General features: G+C 31.8%; 3 protein-coding genes across 9 annotated transcripts in view; 2 read left to right on the forward strand and 1 right to left on the reverse strand.

Annotated features, from left to right (window-relative positions):
- The first annotated feature begins 310 nt into the window (after positions 1-310).
- On the forward strand, positions 311-10702 carry LOC123275011 (chromodomain-helicase-DNA-binding protein Mi-2 homolog). 5 transcript variants are annotated; one of them, XM_044742880.1, is made up of 11 exons: positions 311-765; positions 2215-2306; positions 2385-2507; positions 2595-2882; positions 3469-3762; positions 3848-4087; positions 4342-4504; positions 4687-7643; positions 8651-8742; positions 8850-10549; positions 10660-10702. In XM_044742880.1, exons 1-11 carry the CDS (start codon positions 729-731, stop codon positions 10662-10664), a joined length of 5991 nt encoding a protein of 1996 aa, XP_044598815.1. In that variant the 5' UTR covers positions 311-728; the 3' UTR covers positions 10665-10702. The 5 variants fall into 5 exon arrangements, with proteins under 5 accessions (XP_044598815.1, XP_044598812.1, XP_044598813.1 ...); XM_044742877.1 differs by having other exon boundaries at positions 8850-10702; XM_044742878.1 differs by having other exon boundaries at positions 313-765; positions 8853-10702.
- A 1357-nt stretch (positions 10703-12059) lies between these two features.
- LOC123275012 (prefoldin subunit 1) lies at positions 12060-12753 on the reverse strand. Of its 3 annotated transcripts, none has more exons than XM_044742883.1 (2): positions 12615-12753; positions 12060-12560 (listed from the first exon to the last, which is right to left on the reverse strand). In XM_044742883.1, exon 2 carries the CDS (start codon positions 12543-12545, stop codon positions 12177-12179), a length of 369 nt encoding a protein of 122 aa, XP_044598818.1. In that variant the 5' UTR covers positions 12546-12560; positions 12615-12753; the 3' UTR covers positions 12060-12176. The 3 variants fall into 3 exon arrangements, with proteins under 3 accessions (XP_044598818.1, XP_044598819.1, XP_044598820.1); XM_044742884.1 differs by having other exon boundaries at positions 12060-12550; positions 12618-12725; XM_044742885.1 differs by having other exon boundaries at positions 12060-12550; positions 12605-12647.
- A 1763-nt stretch (positions 12754-14516) lies between these two features.
- The window catches only part of LOC123275013, a 45844-nt gene continuing 40758 nt past the window's right edge, over positions 14517-19602 (forward strand). The window contains exon 1 of the mRNA XM_044742886.1: positions 14517-14563. The gene's annotated coding sequence lies outside the window, so the exon portion shown is untranslated. The remainder of the gene's footprint in view (positions 14564-19602) is intronic.

Here is a 19602-nt window from a genome sequence, read left to right on the forward strand (position 1 = left end):
TAAGAATTATAAATTATCAAAAATTAAAAAAAAAAAAAAAAAGGACTAAGGACAATGTACGTACATATTTTTGTATAAAAGTGTATAAAAAAAATTAGAGAGTGGGGGGCAAAAATAGTAGTTTCCATTAGGCGTCTTTTTTCTTTATACTTAATATACTTAATATACATGAATCCACAAAACTATGAGTATACGTGCATTGAACAGAAGGCAGTAATTGTGTAAGTGAACAGTTTGAAGCTTATGGCTCGGAGGGGCAGAGGGGAACCTAAAAACCGGCGTAGTGGGGAGACGTATTTTGTAAGAGAAAAAAGAAATGAAAGCGAAAAGAGAATAGAATTTTGGTGTAAGAAAGAGTGAGATAACACGATTGGCAGATAGAGACAGACACTTTCGACGAGAAAGAAACGTGTATGTGACGTGTAGACACCAGGCGAGGTACAAATACAACCCAGAAGACGTTCACACATACGAAATATACAAAATATACCTAGAGTGAAGATGTGTGTATAGTGAGTGTGATTGCCGAAGCCGAACGCCGAACACAATCCGAAGCTCTGAAACCCAAGCGAGAGTCGAGTCGTGAGGCATCTAGTAACGTTGGTTAATGTTAATGTAGTAACCATTACCGCGCTGTGTACTACTCATTTTTTTTCACTCACACTCGTATTTGTTGTTAAAAATTATAATTCGTTATATTTGTTAGTAATATAAGCCACGCATCGACGATGGCTTCCGATGAAGAAGTCGAAGATAATTACGCGGGTAAGTACTTTGCTACATTTCTAGATTTATTAAATATTTGCCGGAAAAAGTATCGGTGTCTGATACACGGATAATATCATCTAGGGGAGGACGCGCGCTTTTCGTACGATGGCTGCCATGTCAATTGGTTCCTTTGCAATTTTTCATTATTCCAACCTTTAATATTTAGATTATATTATTTCCGGATTTTCACTCCGAAAGTTTCCTTCCCGCTGGTTTATTTTTTTTTTGTTTATTTTGAGATTTGTATGTGGATTGATGCGAGGATTTTCTGATGAGAAAATAATTTTTTTTTAATAATTAATTAGCTTATCTTTTTGTCATTTTTTATGACGCTGTCTCTTTCTCTTTACTCGTTGTCAAATGGCAATGCTAACTGGTGCATTTTATCGATAACTTCGTCGATCCACGACCTCGTATATTTTATTATACATAGACAAATATTTTTTATATTGTTATTATTAATCATTTTGTCTATTTTTTTTTATAATAATTTTATTACAATGAAAATAACGAAAATATTATATAAATTTAAATTTCCACGTTAGAATATTGAAATTTTAATTTTTTATTTTTCATCTATTGTCATCATTGATAAAATAAAAGATAAGCTTTAATTCGTCACCATGTTAATTCTGTGGGAACTAAAAATTAAAATATCTATTTTATTATTACTATTATTATTATTATTTATTTTTTTTTTTTTAATAAGTTCATTCCTTTTTAAAATGAGGAAAACTTTTTTTATTTCTCTTTACTTCAATAAAAATTTAAAGGTACTTTGACCAAAAATATTTTGAGGTTGTAATTACAACTAACGAAAATTTTAAATATTATCAATGGTTTGGTTGTTTTATAATTGAAAAATTAATTTGTTGGCGTTATTTATTTTGAAAAATTTTATTCTACTTATGGAAAATTTTATAAATTAATAAATATTGATATAAATAAATTTTTAATTTGATGCACAATATTTTTTTTTTCTACTAAATTTTTTTATTTTTAATTAAATAGAAAAAAAATTTTTTTGATTGTCAATGAAAAATTTTTTATGTTTATACATATTATTTTTTATAAAAATATTTTTTTATTTAAAAAAAAAAGTTAAGTAGGTAGTATTGTCAGATTGAGAATGTGGTGTGTTCGCCCTTTCAAAGAAGAAAATGGCGGCCGCACATTTATACAAAGCACTCATGGGACGCGGATTAGCACGAAAATTACATTCATGTTTTCATGAAAAGTGATGACAGCATTTTTTTTTCTTTTACTTTTATTTTAGTTGATATTTATACCTATCGGTTGTAAATTACTAACATTTGATATCTAGTTTATTTATGAGTTGAGTTTAGCTTTCAGGAATAATATATCAAAAGTTTGTAATAAAAGTTTAATTAAACTTTCCAAGGATCGATAAGAGAATATATGTATATGAATTTTATTGATTTCTAGGGGAAGAAGAAGTTGATGAGAGCAATGCTCAGGTAACGGCTGTCAACCCACTGCCCGAAGGTTCATCTGATGCTGAAGATGCTCAAAGACCTGTAATTATAATTACGTAATTAATACTCTACAATTAGTAATATTGATTTTTAATTAATTACCAAATAAATTTTACACAGGAGGAAGATGACGATTACGAACCAGAGGAACGTAAGAAAAAGAAAGGCAAAAAGAGGAAAGCTAGAGGTGACGATAAAAAAGGAAAGAAAAAGAAGAAAAAGAAAAAATCTGATTCTGGAGATGTAATTGATGCTTTTTATTATAATTATTATTCAATCAATTTATATTTAAAACTTTATTTAATTGTTATGATTGATTGGTAAAAATAGGAAAGCGACTTTGGAGCAGAAGTTGCTGAAGGAGCTGGTGAAGATAGTGACTATGCGAGTAATCGTAAAAGCAGAAAATCATCATCAAGAAAATCATCTGGCCACACACCAGCTGCACCTGTACAACAAGAACCAGCAACTGGAATGCCGACGATAGAAGAAGTTTGCAGTACATTTGGTCTTACTGATGTACAGATTGATTACACTGACGCTGATTTCCAGAATTTAACAACTTACAAATTGTTTCAACAACATGTTCGACCTCTTCTTGCTAAAGAGAATCCAAAGGTTTGTATTATTTACTACGCATAAAGAATAAGATGACACTGGATATTATCCCAGATTATACTCAGTGATATCTGTGGTGAAAAAAAATTTCATATAGTACACTGAGAAAAAAAATACTTTTATTCAATTAACAATTTTTTGGTTCAAGAAATTCGCTGACGATCAAATATTCTATTAATATTAATTATTAATTTCTGAAGAGAAGAACATCATTATTTATCTCTGAATAATAAATAAACAAAAGAATAGCTTTATTTAAATTAAATAAAAATTGTTTCAATCAATTTAACAATTTCTTGAGCTAAGAATATATATTTTTGAAAATTTTCAAAAACATAAATTCTTGTATCAAGAAAATTTTCTTAATAAAAGTATTTTTTTTTTCTCAGTGTAGCTAGAAAAATCCAGATTATACTGAGTAATATCTGGATTATACTCATTGTAATCTGAATTATACTAGCTACTATCTGAAATTTGTTTTCACTCAGTATAATTTGGAATGATATTCCGTGTTATCTTGTTCTTTCCGGGTATAACGTAATATTATTTTCTACAAAACTAAACTCAATATTTAAAATAATTTTAGGTGCCAATGTCCAAGTTGATGATGCTGGTAGCTGCCAAATGGCGTGACTTTTCAGAACTAAACCCTCATACACAACCAGATGCAGAAGTTTCAACGCAAAATGTTGAAGAAGAAACCAGGAGTGTTAGGCCAAACCGTGGTGCTCCTACTCTAGAAGTAGAAGAAGATGAAGATGACGATTATGACAGTGATCGAAAGAAAAAATCACGTGGTTCACGTGCTAAGAAAGGAAAAAAAGCGTCTAAAGTACCCACACTTAAAATTAAGTTAGGCAAACGTAAACGTGGAAGCTCTGTAAGTATTTTCTAGTATCATTGTAGTTAATTACTAATTTTTAAAAATTTAGTTTATTAATTTTTTTTTATCTTTTTTTCATCAGGATGAAGAAGCAGAAGGTAGCGCTGCAGGCTCTGACAGAGATTCTGACGTAGAGTTTGAGCAAATGTTAGCTGACGCTGAAGAAGTACCAGCTGTTGAGAATAATACAAAGGGTACTGAAGACGCGGCTGCAGAACCAACAGCTGAGCCTCCAGTTCGCAGGAAGGCTAAAACAAAGATCGGAAATAAGTCTAAAAAAAAGAAGAAAACAAAGACAACGTCTAAATTCCCAGATGGAGAGGTAAGTTTCTAGGTAGAGTTAGGCTACCTAGCTTATGCGTTCATAGCTTTCGTTTATTTATTTATCTCTACATATTGTCGTCATAGATTTCAAACACTTGAATCTTTGCTAAAGAACGCATACGCTTTAATGCTTAGCTCTGCCTTATTGTTTTAGTATAAAAACCAAAACATCAAGATGAATTATTTTTAATTCAAATTTTAATTAAATTTAAGACATTGTCACTGACCAATATGTTTGTTTTTCTATTTTAGACTGACCACCAGGACTACTGTGAAGTGTGTCAACAAGGTGGTGAAATAATTCTCTGTGACACGTGTCCACGAGCTTATCACTTGGTGTGTTTAGAGCCTGAGTTAGAAGAAACTCCAGAGGGAAAGTGGAGCTGTCCACACTGCGAAGGCGAAGGTATTACAGGTATCTTAGATAAAAATCCTCTCCCTTGATCCACTTCATTAGTTGAATGTAACCGTGAGAAAAAATGAGAGGGCCCTTCCATTGTGATGGTCGTTTTATTTTCTTAGCCTTTGTATTTGTTTAGATTTCCCATACAAGGGTGAATATATTAATATACATTTTTTGTTTGATTTATTTTAAAGGTGCCGCTGAAGATGACGACGAGCACATGGAATTTTGTCGTGTTTGTAAAGATGGCGGCGAATTATTATGTTGCGACAGTTGTACGAGTGCTTATCATACGCACTGTCTGAGCCCACCGTTATCAGAAATTCCTGACGGTGATTGGAAATGTCCGCGATGCTCTTGTCCACCGATAATGGCTAAAGTATCGAAAATTTTGACTTGGCGATGGAAAGACCTTCCAGATGCTCCATCAGAAGAGCCTTCGACAAGTAAAGCTACTCCGAAAAAACGAAGAGTCCGTGAATTTTTTGTTAAATGGGCTGATATGTCTTACTGGCATTGCGATTGGATAAGCGAATTGCAACTTGACGTATTTCATCCACTTATGTTTCGTAACTACACGCGTAAGTATGATATGGATGAACCACCTAAACTAGAGGAGCCACTCGATGAGCACGATTCACGGGCAATACGTAACAAACGTGATTGTACCGACAATAAAGAGCACTATAATATGGAAGACCGTTTCTTCAAGTACGGTATCAGACCCGAGTGGATGATAATTCATCGTATTATCAATCATCGTACGGCAAGAGATGGACGTGCCACGTATTTAGTTAAATGGCGTGACCTTGGTTACGATCAAGCAACTTGGGAAGACGAGAATGCTGATATCCCGGGCTTTAAACAAGCTATTGATTATTACTCTGACTTACGTGCTGCTAATTGCGCTGATGGACACACCTCAAGAAAAGGCAAAAAAGGCAAAGGCAAAAAATCTAAAACACGTGAATTAATTGATGATGAAGAACGTCAGCCAAAACGATACACTCCACCGCCAGACAAACCTACAACTGATTTAAAGAAAAAATACGAACGCCAGCCTGATTACTTGGATTGTACTGGTATGCAGCTTCATCCTTATCAATTAGAAGGTCTCAATTGGTTACGTTACTCTTGGGGTCAAGGTATCGATACTATTCTTGCTGATGAAATGGGTCTCGGTAAAACTATACAGACTATTGTATTCTTGTATTCTCTTTACAAAGAAGGACATTGCAAAGGACCATTCCTTGTTTCCGTTCCACTTTCAACTATTATTAACTGGGAACGTGAATTTGAAACATGGGCACCAGATTTTTACTGCGTTACGTATGTCGGTGATAAAGACAGTCGTATTGTTATACGTGAAAATGAATTGTCATTTGAAGAAGGTGCAGTACGAGGTAACCGAGCTACTAAAATACGCTCATCATCTATTAAATTTAATGTATTGCTGACAAGTTATGAGCTTATTTCTATTGACTCAGCATGCTTAGGATCTATTGATTGGGCTGTATTAGTAGTAGATGAAGCTCATCGTCTCAAATCTAACCAATCTAAATTCTTCAGACTGTTAGCGTCTTACAATATTGCTTACAAATTATTATTGACTGGTACACCTTTACAAAATAATCTGGAAGAATTGTTCCATTTGTTGAATTTCCTTTGTCGTGATAAGTTCAACGATTTGTCGGCGTTCCAAAATGAATTTGCAGATATTTCAAAAGAAGAGCAAGTTAAAAAATTACACGAAATGCTTGGACCTCATATGTTGCGTAGATTGAAGGCTGATGTATTGAAAAATATGCCCAGTAAATCTGAATTTATTGTACGTGTTGAGTTGTCGCCAATGCAGAAGAAATATTACAAGTATATATTGACAAGAAATTTCGAAGCTTTAAATCCAAAAGGTGGTGGTCAGCAAGTATCATTATTAAATATTATGATGGATTTGAAGAAATGCTGTAATCACCCGTACTTATTCCCCGCGGCGTCCCAAGAAGCACCCACTGGTCCTAATGGTAACTACGAGCCAAATGCATTGATTAAAGCTGCTGGTAAATTAGTTCTTTTAAGTAGAATGTTAAAAAAATTACGCGATGATGGACATCGTGTTCTTATATTCTCTCAAATGACTAAAATGTTGGATATATTGGAGGATTACTTAGAAGGAGAAGGTTATAAATATGAAAGAATAGATGGTAATATAACAGGTACACAACGACAAGAGGCTATTGACAGATTTAATGCCCCAGGTGCTCAACAATTTGTCTTTTTACTGTCAACACGTGCCGGTGGTCTTGGTATTAATTTAGCAACAGCTGACACTGTGATAATATATGATTCTGACTGGAATCCACATAACGATATCCAAGCATTCAGTAGAGCGCACAGAATTGGTCAAGCTAATAAAGTTATGATATATCGATTTGTAACTCGTAACTCTGTTGAAGAACGTGTTACCCAAGTTGCCAAACGTAAGATGATGCTTACACATTTAGTCGTGAGACCTGGTATGGGTGGTAAAGGTTCTAATTTCAGTAAACAAGAATTAGATGATATATTGCGTTTTGGTACTGAAGAATTATTTAAAGAAGAAGAGGGTAAAGAGGATGAAGCTATTCACTATGACGACAAAGCTGTTGCCGAATTGCTCGATCGTAGTAAAGAGGGAATAGAGCAGAAAGAAAATTGGGCAAACGAGTACTTAAGTTCATTTAAAGTTGCCTCTTACGTCACGAAGGAAGGTGAAACTGAAGAGGAAGCTGACACTGAAATTATCAAACAGGAAGCTGAGAACACTGATCCGGCATACTGGATTAAGTTACTCAGGCATCATTATGAACAACAGCAAGAAGACATGGCGAGAACTCTTGGTAAGGGTAAACGTGTTAGGAAACAAGTTAATTACAACGACGGCGGTGTGACGGGTGACCAGGGAGCTCGGGATGATCAGCCTTGGCAAGATAACTTGTCAGATTACAACAGCGATTTTAGTGCACCTAGTGATGATGACAAGGAGGACGATGACTTTGATGAAAAGGGTGATGGTGACTTGTTGTCTCGTCGTAGTAGACGTCGTTTGGAGCGACGTGATGAGAGGGACAGACCATTGCCGCCTTTACTTGCACGTGTTAATGGAAATATTGAGGTAACAATTATTTTTTTTTTTTTTAATTTTAATTTGTTTAATTTTTTCATTAAAGAGGTTTAAATATTGTCTGTGGTAAAAAAAATTACAAGTTTGATTTGTAAATTAATAAATTACTAGCAATCTTGCAGTCACTATGTGACTGCCGTAACTCGTAAACTATAAATAAATAAAATTTTGCTTTATAAAATAATGACTTGTTAAATTGCAATGTACTTTTCTTAACTATTGATATTTTTAAAGATATAAGCTCATCTCGATGTTACACTCATTAAAAGCTTTCATTTGAGTACCTACATGCATTTTGATATATTTTTCATATATATACATATATATATATATATATATATATATATATATATATATATATATATATATATATATATGAAAAATTGATGTGGGTACTCAAATGAAAGCTCTTGATCAGTGTAATGTCTGGATGAGCTTAGATCTTTAAAAATGTCAATAGTTCAAAAGATACGAAGTCATTTCTCAATTATGTTAAATTCCACTGTACTTTCTTAACTATTGACATTTTTAAAGATATAAGCTCATCCCGATGTTACACTCATCAAGAGCTTTCATTTGGGTACCAACATGAATTTTGATATATTTTTCATATATATATATATATATATATATATATATATATATATATATATATATAAATATATGAAAAATTGATGTGGGTACTCAAATGAAAGTTCTTGATGAGTGAAATGTCACGGTGAGCTTATATCTTTAAAAATGTCAATAGTTCACAAGATACAAGGTCATTTTTTAATTATGTATCTAGAGATAGAGTATTTTCGAATTCAGCCTAAATATTTATCATTATAAATTGACTATCGGTGAGAATGATATGAAACTATAAAAAGGCACAACTCTAGGTCAAGACTTTCCCAACGATCCCAAATTTAACCATAAAAATCCATTTTATAATATAAATACACTGGCCACAAAATTTTGCTTATTCTCTTAATAATATAGATTTAAATTTATCACAGGTACTCGGGTTCAACGCCAGACAACGAAAGGCATTCCTGAATGCAATAATGCGTTACGGTATGCCTCCTCAAGATGCCTTCAATTCGCAATGGTTAGTTGACCAGTAACATGATTTATTATAAATACCTAATTATTAATATATATTATAAGATAATTCGCAAGTAGAGCGAGAATTGTAGTTAGGACTGCTTTAATCTGTAGGTTGGTGCGAGACCTACGGGGGAAATCGGAAAAGAACTTCAAGGCCTACGTATCACTCTTCATGCGTCATCTCTGTGAACCAGGTGCCGACAACGCGGAAACATTCGCCGATGGTGTCCCACGGGAGGGATTGAGTCGTCAGCATGTACTCACCAGAATAGGTGTTATGTCATTGATTCGTAAGAAAGTACAGGAATTTGAACATATAAACGGTTATTATTCGATGCCGGAGATGATCCGCAAACCAGTTGAGCCAGTTAAATCAGAACCAAACGCTACTGCTCCAACTACCACCACGGTAGCTACAACAACAACAGCAGCAACTACTACAACGTCGACAATTGCAACTACCATCACAACAGTTGCTACTCCCGAAACATCAGGTACACCAACTGCAGCCAACAGCAGCAGCAGCGCAACTCCGGCTACGTCTAATGCACCCAGTCCAACTTCTACGGCAACATCAATGTCGACAGCAACAACTCCGGTGATGGCGACTACCGTAAACTCAGCCACAAGTGCTGATATTAAACCAGCAGACGTTGCTGAAGTTAAAGAAACTAAGGACGAGGTTAAGGAAAAAGATCCAGAGGATAAGAATGATATTAAGGATTCTAAAGAAACAACAGAAGTAACGGATGATAAGGAGAATAAAGATAAAGATGACGATGTCAAGAAGGAAAAAGAAGTTGAAGAATCCCCAGATAAAGAAAAAGAAAAAATTGAAGTTAAGGTTGAGAAAGATCTAATAATTAAGTCTGAAGAAAAGACCACAAGTGTACAGAAAACTAATGCTGACGCTGATGAGGATGTTGTAATTGTCAAAGACGACGATGAGGAGGACAAGAAAGATGATAAAAGTGGCATTAAAGATAAAGATATTAAAGAGAGTGAGCCAGATGTAAAACCTAAACGTAAATTTATGTTCAACATTGCTGATGGTGGTTTTACTGAATTACACACTTTGTGGTTGAATGAGGAAAAAGCCGCGGTACCTGGTCGTGAATATGAAATCTGGCACCGACGACACGACTACTGGCTTCTGGCTGGTATTGTCACTCATGGGTACGGTCGCTGGCAAGACATCCAGAATGATATTAGATTTGCTATAATCAATGAGCCTTTCAAGATGGACGTTGGCAAGGGTAATTTCTTGGAAATAAAAAATAAATTCCTCGCACGGCGTTTCAAGCTCCTTGAGCAGGCTCTGGTTATTGAAGAACAATTGAGAAGAGCTGCGTATCTGAACTTGACTCAGGATCCAAATCATCCAGCGATGAGCTTGAACGCGAGATTCGCAGAAGTCGAGTGCCTCGCAGAGTCACACCAGCATTTGAGTAAGGAGAGCTTAGCTGGAAATAAACCTGCTAATGCAGTATTGCACAAAGTTCTTAATCAGTTGGAAGAACTGTTGTCAGATATGAAATCTGATGTTAGTCGTTTACCGGCTACCCTTGCACGTATACCACCAGTTGCTCAACGGCTTCAAATGTCCGAACGCTCAATTCTCAGTCGATTAGCTGCTACAGCTCCTGGCGCAGCTAATAATCAGACTGGGCAAGCTGCATTATTAGCTCAACAATTCCCAGCAGGATTCTCTGGTGGGCAATTACAAGCTACTTTTGCTGGTGCCGCTAACTTTGGTAACTTCAGGCCACAATACTCTGTACCAGGACAACCACCACAAGGTTTTACAGGTAAATAATAATTTAAAATGCGTATTAGAGATTTACGTAGAAAATTATGTTATGTACGGATCTGTAATTAAAAACATTAGATATAAAATAATAATGATTATTTGTTGCAGCTTAAATGTAATTAAATCGACTTAATTGGCGAATGATTGATAGAAAAAAAAGCAAGGTCCCCTCAGTAATAAATATATCTAATAAAAATTCGATAATAGATGAGGATAACGATGATAACTATTATTAATAATTATCGAGTGAATTTTTTACGCGGGCTGTAATTTTATTTTTGTTAATTAAAGTCACAGTGACTAGTTGAATTTTTTCACTGAATAAGGACCTAAGAGTAATAAAAAAAATGCTAAACGTAAAATACGTACCAATAAAACATATAAATCACACCTCCTGTATTTATGATCTGTAAATTTTGGCTTTAACTATTAGCAAAAAAATAATACAATCACATAAACATAATAAGTTAATAGTAATAACAATAACAAAATCACAGTTTTATATATTTAACAGTCTAATGAGGAAAGCGTTTTTAGTGAATTATTATTTCTACAAAAGCCTCGATTTTTAATTTATCGATTGATTCAACATTCGTAGCACTTCGATACTAAATTGAATAGTTATTATTTTCAAAAAATAAATTTATTTAACAATTGCATTTAATTAAAAAAAAAAAAAACAAATCAATATTTGTAATTAATATAGTAACAGTATAATTTATTCTTTAACTTTTATAAGTAATAGATTATTAATATTATAATTAATTTTAGTTATTCTTAATTTTACTATGATCTTCAATGCATAAAGTACAATTGTTATCCATTAATAATTAATTATTAATAATAATAATAACGCATGTTATTATTACTACGATCTTAGATAAACAGAATCATCCAAGTTAAAAAAAAAAACAAGAACAGTTGGCATTGAATTGATTAATTAATTATAATAGATAGCATTAATATGGAATAGACATGAAAATTTACAGAATTACATTTAAATAATGAAATTTATTATAAAAAAAAAATAACATCCCTCCTACAATATTTGTATCATCTTTTTACTAATTTGCCATGATGTTTTTCACTGTGAAAAATATTTATAATGCAAAATTTGTGTATACTTTTTAATTCTATGATTATTATTAAAAACGAAAAAAAAAAAACAAATTTTCTTAAATTGCATTGTAAATTTTCTTAAAATGGTCTTAAATATAATTTTTAATCAATTATTTTTTATCATTGTCTTTTTGGTAGTTATGTACGTTATTTTATTTTCATATAATTTTTTTTTATATATTAAGTAAAATAAAATAAAAAATATTATAATTAATCGTGATAAATTTTTGGATAATTAAAAGTTTTCATGAAAATTTATGAATTGAAATTTATTCAAATAAAAATAAACAAAAAAAAAATTGACAAGTGTTGAGTGATTTAAATAAAATTTAACATTCTTAGCGTTTAAATAAATGAAATAGTAATTATTGATTAATTACTAACAATTATTCTGATTGCTGTAATTTTAATTGTGGTATCAAAGATTTTGATTGGACAAATTATGAATGAATGGAGACATGACATGTAGAAGTGAGTGGTTAATTTAAATTGGTCTTTAAATGATATTATTTATTTTGCTTCTGCTGGACCATTTCGCGGATGCTGTCTTTACTCTCTTGCAAATTTTGTGTTAATTTAGTTTTATTGTTCTCGAGTGTCGCTACTTTTTCATCAGCGGTTTTTATCCTAGTCTGGAGTCCCGATTTGATGCTGGCAATGTCGTCGAGTAGAAACATCCTACCAACAGATTCGTATGTTTTCGTGTTTGCTGGTAAATTAGCAACTTCTGCAATTGTCAATTCAGCACGTTGCTTGGATCTTTTTAGTGATTCTATTTGCAAGTCGGCTAACTTTATTTTTTGGGCTGTTTCTGTTACTTTTTCTTGTAACTCACTGAATGCCTTCACTAATTCTTCATCTCGTGCACGGGCCATTTTATCTAAATTAAAATTTTTTTTTATTAATCGACTCCAACAAATCTAAGAATAATTATTTTTTTTACTTACTTTATTAATAAATAGTAGTCTCAATTAATTTATAGATTATGAAGTAGTTGTCAACACAGTTATACTCCTTTGTGAGGTTAGGTTTTATTTGGTAATGTAATGCTATACCTATCAGAAATATTATTTTGAGAGACATCTAGCTTTGGTATAACTTTTACAACTGTTGGTAATAAAAAAAATTTGAAATGGAAAGGTTGGTCGATAATTTAAATTAAAGTGAATTTTTAAAAAAATAATATTGAAATCAGCTGGCACCTGAAAATTATTTTATCTAATAAAAAAGGTAAGTTAACCGAAGAAATGTTTTCTAAAAATTCCACCCATAGTTTTTATTAATTTTTTCATGTGAAATTTTTTTTATTTTCACTTTAATAATATAGTTGTAAGTTTCAGAATTAAAATTTTTATTAAAGCTTGATAAATAATAGCGAATTTTAATAAAAATCAAGTTAGCTGATATCTAAAAATTTTTAGAATTTTTATAATTGAAAAAAATTGTTACAAAAAATTAAAAAAAAATTTTATTTGTAAAAAAATTGAAAAATTATAAGTGCAATTTTTAAACAATATCTTTTAGTTATAATTTAATAAATGAAAGAAACTAAAAACGTCGGATAACTTAGGAAGTATCAAATTTTAATTAAATTAAAATTCACTTAGTTTAATTGTTTGATTTCTCAAAATTTATCTATTATTAATTAAACATGAGAGAATTTGAGTATGGAAAAAATAAATTAATAAATTAGATAATAAACTAAAAACATAAAAGAGTTGTCAACGCAAATTTTTTTTGACATTAAAGTTAGAAGTCATACTTGATAATTATTTAATTTTGTTTAACAAATAAATTTTTTCTGAAAAATTATTTTCAAAAAATTTCATTTATAATTTTTAAAAATTTTTACATGTCAATTTTTTTTTTGCTATAATTTATTGGTTAAAATTCTAAAAATTATTAAATATCTGCTAAATTAACTCTCATAACTTTTCTGACATAAAATTGATGAGTTTCCAAACGATAATTTACAATACTAAAGATCACTGTATCAGAAATTGTCAATTTACATATCCTTCGAGAGAGAGAGAGAGAGAGAATTCAATTAACTAATGAATTTACTGATATGGTAAAATAAATAGTAATATAATAAACAATTATAATGTAATAATAATATTTGTTCGACATAATATACATAAAGTTAATAGTTAAAATTTATCTCACGTGAATAAATTTACTAAAAGCTTTGAATATTACTGATCGAAATATGTAAACATAATATATCGGCGCGTATAATATTGTCACACTACAATCAACACAAACATTAAATCCACGTTCTGTGTCACGGACAATATACATATAGTATTTACTGAAACGGAAGTGGATCAACAACACAATCGGAATCGGAAGTAATTTTAGCCGGTATCCAGGGACTGTGCTGTTCATTGTTCTTTTCTCTGTTCCTCCGACAAATACATAGACAAAGTTACTCACATTTACTCGCACCCACACTTATGGGACTGTTAAACGAAAAAGTTTTGTCATTGAAAGTTTTCAATAAAGGTAATTCGAAAAACGACAGTTATTTTACCATTAGCATTTTATAATAAAGGCCGCAGTTTAAATTTACTTTGGATATATGCTTCATGGAATAACATTGATTCAGTGTGCATTACGATTCTGTCACTACGAGATATGTTTCACTTTTCGCCGAGTCTATTTATTGAGATATTAAATAAATATTGAATTATTATAAGTTATTATGTATACAGTGTTGCTATTATTATTTTTATTATTACCATCATTATTATTACTATCATCATCACCACTAATTAAATTATTACCGCTAGTTATTTTTGTGTCGATGATTTAGCTGCAAGCACTTTAAACTTAATAATTGATTGTGTTGTTTAATTGTACCTTTATATTATTTATATTCGTACAATTGGAGGTAATAACGAAATTAATATACCATTGAATATTTTATTACATAATAATAAATCTATATTATTAAGAGAATAAGCAAAATTTTGTGGCCAGTGTATTTATATGATAAAATGGGTTTTTATGGTTAAATTTGGTATCGTTGGAAAAATCTTGACCTAAAGTTGTGCCTTTTCATAGTTTCATCATTTTCACCGATAGTCAAATTATAATGATAAGTATTTAGGCTGAATTTAAAAATACTCTATCTCTAGATACATAATTAAGAAACGACCTTGTATCTTGTGAACTATTGACATTTTCAAAGATCTAAGCTCACCCTGACATTACACTCATCAAGAGCTTTCATTTGAGTACCCACATCAATTTTTCATATATTTATATATATTATATGTATGTGTATATGAAAAATATATCAAAATGCATGTAGGTACTCAAATGAAAGCTCTTGATGAGTGTAACATCGGGATGAGCTTAGATCTTTAAAAATGTCAATAGTTAAGAAGGTACAGTGCAATTTAACATAATTAAGAAATGACCTTGTATCTTGTAAACTATTGACATTTTTAAAGATATAAGCTCATCCCAACATTACACTCATCAAGACCTTTCATTTGAGTACCCACATCAATTTTTCATATATTTATGTATATTGGTGGTCCAAAAAAAAAAAGTTTTTTGCCTATCATCTTAAAAGCTTTTCTAAGGTATAAAAAAAATTCCCTTTAAAGCGCAGCTTGATATCTCAATCCCCCACAAAGCTCAATGAATTTCTATTTTCCTATTTAAATAACACGTAAAAAAATTTATTTTACGTTTTTATCCGGTAAAACTACGAAAAAAAATTTTTTCTGAATTTTTTATCAATTATTCTTGTAGAAAATTTAATTCTCTACAAAAAAGTACTGAGGTTATTTCTTCGTAATATTAACGAATAAAAAGTTATTGAGCTTTAAGTACTCGCACAAAAGAAAATTTGAACGAAGATAGTTTCAAAGCAACTTTTCGAAAACTTTTCGGTAACTGCATGTATTTATTTCAAAATTTATCAAACTAGACTGTTTCTAATGTAATTAACACATGTCTTTTGGTGAAGTATTAACTGTGAATTATGAATAATTTTTCTCATTACAATTTGGATATTTTTTCTTATGAGCAGTGATTTTTTAAAATTGAACTTGAATTTCATTACGGAATTTGAATCAAGAGCAAGCTAGTACTTCCGGATGTATACTGAATTTAATTTTTTTATTTAAGAACATGTAAGACAGGTAGGACAGGTGAATATTTAAATTTTGAACATGATGCTGGGACGCTTTTTGACCGAATGAAAAATCATGAAACTTTGCAGGAGTACGTATATATAAGTCCTTCGTAATTTAATTCTTTTATTTTTAAATTTAATCATTGAAAAAAAAAAAAAAAATGATAAATAAACAGGTAGAGTTCGTGCGTAAAACTGCCTTATCTCAGGAGTCATCACATATTTAAGTAAATAAGCTTGACTATAAAGGAATTGCTAATAAACATACAACCAATATAATCTTTGAGACTGATTTAATTTTTTGGTTACTTCTTATTTTAGTTTATATTACTTATAAGACATAATTATCAAAATGCAGCTAGGTTAGGGTAAAAAACTAATTATCAACAAAAAATTTTTTTTTTTTTTTTTATTTAACCCCGCTTTTTAGACTTCTGTCATTCAAGTTATTGCTTAAATGTGTGATCGCCCAAGTCAGACGTGTGCCACCCGGCTATCTCTGCCACTTCCAGAGGCTGGCAACGTAATGTAACGCACATATTTTTAATTATAATCACTGAAAAATATTGGTGCATGCTGGGATCGAACCCGGGACCCACTATTTAATTTTATGATTGTGATTTTAAATTACGGTAATATTTACAAATGCTAGTCTTTGCTAGTCTTCAATAAAAGTAATAGAACAAGTTTTTCTTTTCTCAATAATCCAACACGTTTACAACCCAAATCGAAGTTTTGAAGAATCTCGCGTGAGATTAGGGGAGGGGGGAGGGAGTTGAGGAAAATTTTACGATATCTCACCAAGGGGAGAGGGGGGGGGTCGAAAAATTCTCAAAAACGCCTCACGTAATTAATGGACGCCCCCTTATATCTTTAAAAACGTCAATAGTTAAGAAAGTACATTGCAATTTAACAAAAGTCATTATTTTCCAAGGCAAAATTTTATTTATTTATGTTGCTAGTATATAAATAATTAAATAAATTAATAGACATAAAATTAGTGTAAAATTTTGGTAAACACAGGATGTTTTACATTTAAAAAGTGATGGAAAAGTTATTCGTGGAATTTAGTTAGGTGAGTGTGCAACAAAATGAATCTGGTGCATTCTCTTGAAAATTCCTCAATTCAGAGGTTTTAGAGTGTTAGGGAGGAGAGAAGAAGAGTTTGGGGGTGTGCTTTGCTTGGGTTTTATGTATATAGCTGCTCTGTCTACCATTCGTTTTCTCGATATATGTATTCAGCGTATTACAAATATATACATATATATGTATGTATGTATGTATGTATGAGTAGACTGCGAGTAAGAGTAAGAGGATGAGAATGAGGATGAGGAAACTGAGGTGTCGTGATTAAACCCCGGGCACACCAGAGGGGTATTAAGCCTGGAAGATTGATTTCCAAGAGGATTCACCAGGAGTGCCTAGAAGAAATGTATATGTGAGAAAGGGAAAATGGGGTATAGTTGAGATAAACGAGAACAAAGAGATCAAGATAGGAGGGTAGAGAAAGAGGAGTTCCGAAAACATTATACCTACTAAACTAAACTATATAGGCCGAGTTTTTATTTTTTATTCTCTTAAACAAATACCAATGGATTTACATTGATGTCTAAGAGATCGAAAGTTACTGTTATTTGTGTTTTCTTCTGTTATTGAGAAGATAAATGCTCAAAGCTGTTAAAAATAAAGGATTCGAGAATAATCGATCGAAAATGAAATTCGGCTGGAGAAAAAGTTTTAAATAGAGAAAAGTTACCTTTTAAAGGTGCGAGTCAGATCGTCGCGTGAAATAGGGTTCTTTGTATTTTAGTTGAAAATTTTTCGAACTTTATACAAGTTTGTTTGGTTTTTTTTTTTTTTTTTTATTAATTATAATTAATACACCGGCTATCCGGCACAAAAAAAAAAAAAAATTGTCTGTACACCGGGCGCTACCTATCTACGGGCATGTTTTTTGACCCGCTGAATACGAATTTCAAGTCAGTTTAGGCCGTCCAGCCTTCAATTTCGAGTAAATTGCAAAAAACCCCAAAAAATAGCGAAAATTCGATGTTTTGGCAAGAAAAAAAATTTTGAGATCTAAGGCAAGCATAATCTTTATGTATTTTGGTCTGTTAAATACTAATTTCGATCGTACTTTAATCATAAACCGTTTTTAATCTAAAAAAATTGTAAAAAGTCATCAAAAATTGCAACAATCGAAGAAAATTGGGATTATCTTGGTATAAAAAATTTTGTGGACCCGGATTGACGAAGATTTACATGTAATTTAATCTTCTTGATCTGATTCTGCAATAAATTTGGCCCATAGTCCCCTCAAACATTCATAAAATTGCAAAAATTCGATAAAATAGCTGAAAATTGCTGCTGAAAAAATGGAAAAAAATGTTTTAAACACAATTAAATAAAATTCTTGTATTTTTTATTAACAAAATACAAGATTAAAATCTGAAAATGCAAAAAAATTGTAAAATCTGAAAATGACGTATAAACAGAATTTGAAGAATGATTTTCTCAACTTTTAAACTGTTTTCCGGTGGTATCGAACTCTTTTATTTTCAAATGATCTACGGAGTGGATTTCTCTTTCGTTTGTTGTTTTCTTTTATCTCTTTTGAGTGTCCAGCAACAGCCTGCCATCATGTTGATATTCCAATTTCCTTGATAACTAGTCTCCATTTCACTCATGTCTTGATAGAAACGTTCTCCCTGTTCTTTACTGCACTCCCCAAGATACTCAGGAAAGTGGTCGTTGTGAGAATCTAGGAAGTATAATTTTAGATTCATTCAGCCTAAATTTTTGTAATTTGTCACTAATTCTTCGACTATTGTCCTGTAATTTTCACTTTTATTATTTCCTAAAAAGTTATGACACACATTTTTGAAACTTACCTAAGCTGCTCTCTCCGTATTATTCATTTTACCTATTAAATTAGCATCCTGAAATAGAGTTATTATTTGGGGTCCCTTAAAAATTCTCTCTTTTAATTTGACATCACTTATCGCCGGAAACTTTTCTCTCAAGTACTGAAAACAATCACCATCCTTGTCCAGAGCTTTGACATATTGTTTTATGAGACCTAGTCGATATTAAATCGACCACAAACAAAGTGTGAGACCCAGGCTGAATCTAAATTTGTAATTTGAATGCAAAAGCATTCTTCATAATTTCGTTTTAATCTATCTGAAAACGTTCTGCGGTTTTTTACCAGCTCAAACTCCATACAAACGTAACAAAATAGATGAGGACTCTTATTGCATAGATGGGAATTGCTTCTTGTAATAATATACACTCCAGTAGCCAAGTTTCCCACTACTGAAGAGCTGCAGTCGCAGGATGACGACGCCTGCGGGCCTGCTTTCTCACCCTGACCAGACGCCGATACTGGGTTTCCGAATTCCAGCATCGTAAAGTACTCATCACTTGTACCTGCCATGACGGCACACACGCCGTTAACCCAGGGACTCTGCCAGATGGTTCTGTTGCCCACCGTCACCCCGAGGAGGTACCCTGGTTGTAAGTACAAGCGATCATGCAATGAAATGAAGTCTGCACATCGAAGAAGTTGAAATCCCAACAAAATGGCAAATTTTTACTAAAGAAAGGAAAAGGTGGAAGAAGAGGTATCCACGTCGTAGATCATTAAAGAATGAAACAGTACAATACTCTCGAAAAACGTTAAAAATCCAATTTGTGTATATTCTTGGATCTTAATCTTGTATTTTAGAAATAAAAAATACAAGAAATTTCTTTAATTGTGTTTAAAAGATTTTTTTCCATTT

Source organism: Cotesia glomerata, linkage group LG1 (assembly GCF_020080835.1).
Source record: "Cotesia glomerata isolate CgM1 linkage group LG1, MPM_Cglom_v2.3, whole genome shotgun sequence".
Taxonomy (NCBI): Eukaryota; Metazoa; Arthropoda; class Insecta; order Hymenoptera; family Braconidae; genus Cotesia; species Cotesia glomerata.